The 9,209-nt window shown below is 35.1% G+C and overlaps 1 protein-coding gene and 1 long non-coding RNA gene across 2 annotated transcripts; both read left to right on the top strand.

Moving 5' to 3' along the window:
- The first annotated feature begins 804 nt into the window (after positions 1-804).
- Positions 805-4,276, top strand: LOC106938870 (sialoadhesin-like). The gene is made up of 7 exons (XM_015021061.1): positions 805-846; positions 1,301-1,559; positions 1,652-1,855; positions 2,700-2,969; positions 3,393-3,668; positions 3,878-4,171; positions 4,263-4,276. Exons 1-7 carry the CDS (start codon positions 805-807, stop codon positions 4,274-4,276), a joined length of 1,359 nt encoding a protein of 452 aa, XP_014876547.1.
- Positions 4,277-4,688: 412 nt separating this feature from the next.
- Positions 4,689-6,341, top strand: LOC106938873 (uncharacterized). Its single transcript, XR_001422709.1, has 5 exons — positions 4,689-4,863; positions 5,013-5,028; positions 5,114-5,202; positions 5,625-5,675; positions 5,761-6,341. It is a non-coding gene; the product is annotated as an uncharacterized LOC106938873 (long non-coding RNA).
- Positions 6,342-9,209: the final 2,868 nt, after the last annotated feature.

The following is a 9,209-nucleotide window of genomic DNA, read 5'->3' on the forward strand; positions in this document are numbered from 1 at the left end:
ACTCAGTTTTGCTCTTCTGCACTCAGCATCCCAAAAGATTGAGTCCTGCCTTAAACCAAAAATAACAGATAAAATCAACAGAACAAAATGAGGTACAATTCCTTTTTTCTAACCTAAAAAACATCCTAAGTATACAGGTTAACACAATCATTTTCCAAAACCCCATTTAGCATAAATCCTGAGCAATTTTCTAATACAGACAAAACATTTTCATTTAATTCTAACAGTCAGAAATAATAGTTATCAAATCCATTCATCATCGTCTAAATTAATTCTAAAACTAAATAATACAAGTTCCATCAGAGAATGCCATCTATAACTAAGAAAAATATCTTGTAAATTAAATGTTAGTGGTTCAAAATCTTCACATAACCCAGATGTTCACAGAAGGATTCTGATCTCCTGTGAACTCGGTAAGTTCCTGTTTCCCAAGGTAATTTAAATGATACTGGCCTCTACTTTCCTGCATATGTTAATCCATGGCCTCCTGTCCTATGTGTTACAACCACAGGGGTCCAGGGAGAAGCTCTACAGATCACCCCATTTTCCTTGGTACTTTTGAATACTTACCCAGCCATAGTTTAATTTTAAATCACCAACAGAAACCTGTTCAAAGTTTAAAGATTTGTTCAAAAAGATCAATCTGTATTAAACACTAAAAATAATCATTTTTCTCAACACTGTTCAATAAGATTAACAGGATTAGCGACCCATTTGATATAAATAGTTATAGATATAGATATAAAAGCATCACATTAGCATATAGTGGTGTATATCAGTGCATTTCTCACAGGTGGTGCTCATATGAAAGAAAGTGCAGTAATACGGTCACGGTTACTGTTTCAGGTAAGCATAAATTATTTTATCATGACTAAGTTAAATATGAAGATTGTGTTTACCTTATTTTAGTTCAAAAACATTAAGAATAGTTTTTTTACATGCAATAATGATCAGACCAGCACTCAGTACTTAAAATAACTGCCTGTGTGACATTATAAAGTAAATGAATTCTGTCGCAAATCACAATAAAACCAAAACAAGAAGATGCTCAAACTGACTTCAACCATAGGATATCTTGTGGAAAGAAATCTAATTATTGTTTTTTAAATAAGCTAATACATGATATCAAACTACAGTCACTGAAATTTCATATTTTTGAGAAAAAATAAATATATCCAACTATTTTATGCAATGACAGCTTTTTACATATTTAGTTTCTGACAGAAAAATGACAATTTTTCAAATCTTTTTTTTTTTTTTTTTTGTGAAATATACTAATAATTGTCTCTGTCAACAACAGACGGCCATATTGGAAGCAGGTTCAACGACCATACCTCTAGGGGGCAGTGTAACACTGAGCTGCTCAGTGGAGCCCTCTGCTGGATGGAAATACAGATGGTTCAGAAAAACCTCAGACACTTTTGTTGAATTCAGCACAAATAATGAAGAAAACAGAGATATCACTGTGAGACAAGGAGGAATCTACAGATGTAATGGAGTGAGAGGAAATCCTGCCTTCACCAGCAATCCAAGTCGTGACGTCACCATTGAGATAACCTGTGAGTTCTTTCTTGAAAACTGTCTGAAACCAAATCTATGAAATCCATTTTTTTTCTCTGATTTTCGGTTTCTGCTCACATTTGATAAACAGTTTCCAACAAGGTTGTTGTGACTCGACGACCAAACTGGCCTCAGATGTTCAGTGGTGAGACGATCACTCTGACATGTGAGGTCCAGGGAGGAGAAACCACTGAGTGGACGTATGAATGGAAGAGAGATGGATTAGTTGTAGACTGGATAAACGGTAAAGACTCGACTTTCATTGTCTCTGAGTCCAGCAGTGGAGACTACATGTGTCAGTGTAGACGCAGAGATGACTGGCTTTCTTCAACAATGTGGAGTGAAGCCTTCAGACTGTCTGTATCACGTAAGTTATGTTTGTCATGCTTTGAGAGTTGGTCTGAAGCAAACGTGAACTGAACCACTGCTTTCTGCTGCTCTACCAGCAGGGGACCTCTAGGAGCACAAACTCTTGCTGAGGACAGAGTTATTGTAATTTTTTTCTGAAGCATGTTTAAAAAAAAAAAACATAAAACCAAACTAATGGAATTTTCCCTACAATATCCATCTGAAATATTCAAAAGATGTTCAGATGATTTAAACTATTTAGGATTAGCATTATAAAGAGGACTCGAAATGTAAAAACATATCTGTATTTTTAGCTGTATTATATTAAAATCTTACACTTCTCAAGTAGAAAATATGACTGATTTAGTCCATCTAAGTGAGTCGTCAGCGCTAATGTTAAGAACGACGCTCTCCACAGTCTGTGAGACTGATGAACCAAATGTGTCTACTCTCCGTCTATACAAACACTCTAACTAACCTATAAAGAGGTGCAGGGACTGTAACTCTGGGAAAATGTAGAAACTGGTTATAGATAAAGACTGGGTGATTGGATAACATAGGGAAACATATCCAAACATTGCTGTTAGGATCTTTTTATGCCAGTGTACATGAAGACTCTTTACATCTTGCAGAGGCTTATTTATAGACCACAAAGTCAAATTTCCCAATGTCTCCATTTACTCTATTGATGCTTCTGTATATAGGAACTTAAAAACTTAAGCATATGATTTAACAACTGATCTTAAAAATGTATTCCAAAAATTTGACAATTTTCTCTTTTTCACCTACAGATAAACCCAGAGCCAAACTGACAAAAGGTCCAACAACCATACCAGTAGGGGGCAGTGTGACACTGAGCTGCTCAGTGGAGCCCTCTGCTGGATGGAAATACAGATGGTTCAGAAAAACCTCAGACACGTCTGAAGTTCAAATCAGAACAAATAATGGAGAAAACAGATATATCACTGTGGCACAAGGAGGAATCTACAGGTGTGAAGGAGTGAGAGGAAATCCTGCCTTCACCAGCAATCCAAGTCGTGACGTCACCATTAAGATAACCTGTGAGTTCTGTCTCCAGTGTTCTTCAAATTCTCCAGTGATTCAAGTGACAAGGTCACTGTCCAGATAAGCTGTATGTTCCAATATTTTATTGAAGCCATAAAATTACTTTTTTAAACAGTTTAGATGCGTTGACTACATAGCGGGGCAGTTGTTAGCTCTATTGCTTTGCAGTAAGAAGGTTGTGGGTACAAATTCCAGTGTGAAATCTTTGTGTGAGAAGTTTACCTGTTCTATTGTGCATTTAGGTAGTCTGGCTTCCTGTCACAGTCCAGTCAGATGATTTTAATAATTACTCAAACTGCCATCTTGTTTTAGTAAGGAGAAGTGGGTGTAGATGAGGGATGGATGTGCCCATTTATATTAATGTTGTTTTTATCTTGTTTCTGTTTGTGTCCCAACTTTACATTTCTCATAAAAAACAGTTTCCAACAAGGTTGTTGTGACACGACGACCAAACTGGCCTGAGATGTTCAGTGGTGAGACGATTACTCTGACATGTGAGGTCCAGGGAGGAGAAACCACTGAGTGGACGTATGAATGGAAGAGACCTGGGTTGGCTACTCACAGGACAAACAGTAAAGATTGGACTTTCATTGTCTCTCAGTCCAGCAGTGGAGACTACATGTGTCAGTGTAAACTCAGAGATGACCGGTATTCTTCAACTCAGAGAAGTAACGCCATCACACTGTCAGTTTCTGGTGAGTCATCAATGCTTTGTCTAAATGATGGAAAGTGATTCCCCTATATATATCGGGTAATAAACAAACCTACAAGTTACTTTTTTGGACACATCATTGATATTGTTTTCTGGCATTTATGTGAATATCCAGTCTCAGAACATTCAATCAAAGTTCGATGTTTAGTGAATGATAACGTTTGTCATTCTTTATTGTGAACTCACTAACAGGGAAGCCAAAGGCCCAATTGGATCGTAATAATGCAGAGTTACCACCAGGAGGCAGAGTGACACTGACCTGTACAGTGAACTCATTATCATCATTCTCCTACACCTCATCCTCCTCGTCTGCTTGGAAATATGTCTGGTACAGAGGTGAAAACTGCTCCGAACTTCTGACCGGAGAAGAAGCTGTGTTCCCCTCAAATGGAGAAATTAATGTCTCAGAGGAAGGACTGCACTGGTGCAGAGGAAAAAGAGGACAACCAGTTTACTACACCATCCTCAGTGATCCCATCAGCATCGGCAAGAATATTGCATTTAATATGAATGAGTCTTTTTTCAGATTCAAGGTGTTAAAAAGTCTATAAATACAAAGTCATTGTTTTCTCACTAGATGAAGCGTCATAACCAGCATCAAATAGGCATAAACTTAAACTCTCAGAGATCAAATCTCTTCACGTCTACTTGCAACAAACTTTTGAAATCTTAATCAACTTCAAATTATCATCAAAGTTTTATGTAAAAATTTCCAGTAAAGCCACCAAACCTATTACTCAGGTTACTCAGAACTGTAAACGTAGTTATTACAGCTCTGTGTTTTACGCTTTAGCTTTTTATTAAAGTTTTCTAAATTTCATAATTATGTCAGTATTCATTAATGGAAAACTAACAATTAGGCTGAGTGATCAACGTTCAGGTTGATCCCAAACTGAAAGGAAACTCAGTATTTTAATATCTTGTTTAATCATTCAAAGCATTTAGAAAGGAGCAAGGTAAAAACTTACTGTACTGGTTTGTTCAAGCTTAAAGAAACACCTTTCTGGAGTAAGGAGAAGGACTTCATAAAATCTGTGATTAAATTGCAATTTATTTCTTGTTAGTGCTTCCAGTAACTGTGAGCTCTCAACTTCCTGTGATGTTGATCATTGGAATAATTATTGGAATCGCTCTCATTATCCTCCTGATCTTGTGGTGGCGCTACAGACGGTCCAAACGTGAGATATTTTTCTTCTGATACCAGAACATATTGGTTCTTAACTTTACTGTATAATCAAGCATGTAAAATATTTTAGTTTTTAAATACATCCATAAATTTAACAATAATATTAATGATGCAAATCCATTATTTTTCCCCCCCCTCTAGACTCATGCTGCATCAGGTCAGTATGTTATATCTGGCTTGTCATCTTAAACATGAACTCTTAATCCTTTCTTTCATTATTAATTCCACTTGGGTATTTTTAGTTTTTTCCAGTCTGAAAGCAGTGGTCAGACGCCGGCCACTGATCATGGAGTGAACCGGATTGGACATGCTTACATGACTCTTCTACATGGTTAGTCAAATAAAAAAAATACTTTTTTTTTACTTAACTATTCATAATTAATCTATTGCCGTTTCTTTGTGGTGATACAGCTTCATAACAAAGGGAAATATCACAATAGAGCTCATTCTGTCTGACAACAAAAGGGTTAAACACCTGAATTGTGTTTGTGCTAAACATCATCTTTATATCAGAACTGATATCCACCATGACTATGTTTCTGCTTCTTAATTTAGTAAAATACAGCTATGCCAGTACCATGAGTTAGTTTCAAGAAAACATAGCGGTTACAAACTCACAAATATCCTCTTTAGAAGCAGCCAATAAAAATAATATAAATGAGAATAAAATAAGATCTTGAAATTTTATATAACTGCACAAATCAGAAATAAAAATTCTAACTTTTTTTTTCTACTTTTATTTATGCATCATAGTCACCACTTCTATTTATCACACTCTCCATCCCCGTGGAGCCGCTGGACATGGTGATGTATATATTTTACTACAGAGTTGGAACAACCAAGTTATTAAAGGAGACTAATGTAAAATCCTGAAATATTTTCATTGCAGATGAATCACAAGCTGTGAAATGCACAAAGAGAGAAGATAAATAATTGAAAAAGAATTAAAGAAGAACTGAAAATATTCCTGAACATCGATTCAGTTTTTCTTCCATATTCCTGTTGTAATTTTAACAGAGACCTCGTCAATCAGCAGGCGCTTCTGTTTGAGTCAGTGTGAGACCAGGAAATAACAGCATCCCCAGTTTTTATAGAATGTTTCGTTTCAGATAAATTAAAGCACACATACCAGTAGTTTTAAATGGAACCTGTTTTCAGTACATTTCATTATATAAGTTGCATTTCTCAGTTTGTAAACTGCATGCTCTCTGTCTACATATAAATATAAGCCTCTACGTTCTGATCAGACTCTGATCAGCTTTTCCTGATGTCCGAACCATCTCTGCAGATCTCCGCTGCCTTGTAGGCTGCATGCTGCGCTGGTTTATTCTGCACTGTAATCAAATGTAATAACTCAAATATTTGTATTTTATGTTGCTGCTTTAAGATTCTTGAGTTGATTTAATCTAGTCATATCTCTCCAACATGCATGTGTTAAAGATCTGAAATATAAAAAATGCTATCATGATTCTTACTCACAGCAGCATTTGTAGCTTTCCTGCTTTTCCTATTATTGCAATAAATACAATATTTACAGTTTGAATGTTGGTGGTGCTTTTGTTGTTCCTTTTGTGGTAATTATATAATAAAGCCTCTGGAGCATTTTACTTTGAGGCCTTAAGTTTAAACACATTATTATATATTTTGTTTAGTATGTCATCATAAATATTAATAAAATGTAAAACGTTTTGCAGCAGCTCAAAATGCTAAAAAAAATATATATATACCAAAACATGAAGAAAGGGAAGCTAAATGCTCCCTAGATTGTTGGAGATGCAACACAGTATCAGTGATTGAGTCTTTTTCAGTACAAAGAGATTTGAGTCAAACTATAACCCAAAGATTGTTGGAGATCCCACAATTTAACATCTCGAAGACTCAGAAAGAAATAGTTTAAAAATAAAAACTGAAATTTAAAAATGAATTAAATAGAGGTTTGTTTTACTTGATTAAATTCCTGGATGAATCCCTTGCAGCTCAGTAACATGAGGCTTTTAAACAGTAAATCTGTTGCAGTTCCTTTTAACTTCCACCAGGTGGTAGCAAAGAACATTTTAAATATTAAACTCATGAGTTTTAGTACAGGAAGCTGTTGATAATTTCTATTAGTAATTTTTAACACATATAAACTACAAACTTTAAAAAAAAAACAATCAGGTAATTTTATACATCAGCACCTGTCTTTCCATTTATCACAAGGAAGCAAAACTTAATAAAAAAAAAACTAAGGTATATGAACTACCACTGTGAAGGCCACATGTTGCTGGGTTATGACAAAGGTTTTACTAGATTTGACCATTTCTCATGACATTTGGAGATGTTTTATTGTCTTTTTATACTTTTATATCACAAGGGAAGTGAGCCTTTATTTAGAATCATGTTATGAACAAACTTTTCTGCTGTGGACAAGCTAAAGGAAACACCAGGACTACGGACTAATGAGAATCAATCGTCATGCTATAAAGTTTTCTCTAATAAATTGTAGCACTTCCCACGATGACTCAATCACTTTTTAAGGAAATAATAAGGGATTCTCACACCATTCATTATTTGAAACATGATTGTTTTTGAACGTGCTGATAATGTGGTAAGTACTGGACTAAGAAATGAAGAGCAACATGCTAGAGCTAGGCTTCATCTGTGGAAAACTGAGTCCATCGATACTATTTTTATGCCATAGAGCCACACAGAAAACAACCTCGTCAGCTACGTAAAATTGGAGGTACAAAAATGAACAGATGCATCATGGGTAATGTAGTGCTAAACAAATGGAAGTACTTTTAACACCTACATTATTTACATATTACAGAAACAATGTTATTTTTGCCTCTCTCTCAAAACTTGACATTACTGAATCAAAAATGTAGAAATAATGCTTTTCAAACTAACATTTCTTGCTGCTTTTTAGATCTTTTTACATTTAGAACTACGTCACATCCTTCACAGTTTTCTGATCTCTTATCTGCTTCCACCCACCTAAGATTTTATTTTAACGTGTTAGGTGAGATCATTCTGTCACTTGTTTTAAGACATAAAGAGGAACAGTTAAAAATAACCGACCACTTGGTTGTGACGCACTCAAAACCATTTGCTGTTTGCGCACAAAACAACTCTTTCTTTACTTAAACACTACTTTTGAATCTGTTATTGTTGCATTTCATTTTTCATAATTTCCACTTGAATAACAAAAACATCAAACATTTGAAAACAGGAATTTCCTTTCAAATGCCGTCTTAGTTTGTGCACGTCACACTGAGCTTGTTGTAGACTTGACTTATTTTAGCCTGACTTCTCACCAGTTAACAGGAAAAGTCTTAGCGGTTTGTAGCAGAAACAAAGTTCCCAGTGATCTCAGTGTTAGTAAATGAAGACATTATGATCTCAGTCTGAGATGAATCATAGACTGCTTCCTGCTCTTCACTTTATCTACAGACGCTGCGTTTGCATCGTGTCACTTCACTGAAGAAAAGTTTGACTGAAGCAGAAAAGCTGCCTGGAAGCCAAGATGGAGAAAACCTTGGCTCATTTGCTGGGCTTATTGTGTAAGTAAATCACTTTCTGTGTTTCACTAGTGCAAGTCAAGGAAAATAATGTTTTAGTTAAAAAATTAGCTTAAAAATGTCTCTTGCGCTTGTTTCCTGCTGCCATTGTTTTCTTCATTCTGTAAGTATTTGATCACCTGACCATTATAAATAATCTAATAAATTAGGAACATTCACTGAATGTTCCTAACACTGGCAATGATATAAAAATATTGAAATATAAAGTATAATGACAACTGTAATGTGAACCAAAAGGTGTGGCCTATAACTCACAAACCAACCTTTTATTTGGTTGAATATGATGTAAATCTGAGAATATTTAGTTGTCAGTGTCAAGTTTCAAAAGTGCAACTTAAACTCAGACAGAAAAACATATTTTTGATAACGATCGCTCTACCCTTAATGTTATTTTAATCAAAACAAAAACATCCTGAATAATATGTAATAATATTTAAAAAAATAATGAATTTGTTAAACTGAACAGCAAAGTCAGTGCTAAATGTGAGTGTGGGATAAAATTATGCTGTCTAGTTTTATGTTATTCAATGTTCATAATGCTAACAAGGTTTCAACCATCATTTCAGTGCTGAACTCATTTGTCTGCTGTGGACAAGCTCATGGTAACGTCAGCTTTTAATATTTCTTTTAAAGGTTTATTCTGTCAACAACAGCCTCCCTACAGGCGGGGATGTGGAGGGAAATGAGAAGGAGTTTTTTTTTTTTTTTACTTTTTTTTTTTTTTTGTGCAACAGGGGCCCTTTTTTTGTCCCCCAAAAATTTTAAAAAAAAAAATTTA

This window comes from Poecilia latipinna, unplaced genomic scaffold (genome assembly GCF_001443285.1).
Source record: "Poecilia latipinna isolate Pla-1442-1.1 unplaced genomic scaffold, P_latipinna-1.0 Scaffold2715, whole genome shotgun sequence".
Lineage (NCBI taxonomy): Eukaryota > Metazoa > Chordata > Actinopteri > Cyprinodontiformes > Poeciliidae > Poecilia > Poecilia latipinna.

Coding starts and splice junctions, on each gene's coding strand:
- LOC106938870 (XM_015021061.1), top strand. CDS start 805: ATGAAAGAAAGTGCAGTAATACGGTCACGGTTACTGTTTCAG. Junction 1,560..1,651: donor CGTCACCATTGAGATAACCT/GTGAGTTCTTTC, acceptor TTTGATAAACAG/TTTCCAACAAGGTTGTTGTG. Junction 3,669..3,877: donor CATCACACTGTCAGTTTCTG/GTGAGTCATCAA, acceptor ACTCACTAACAG/GGAAGCCAAAGGCCCAATTG.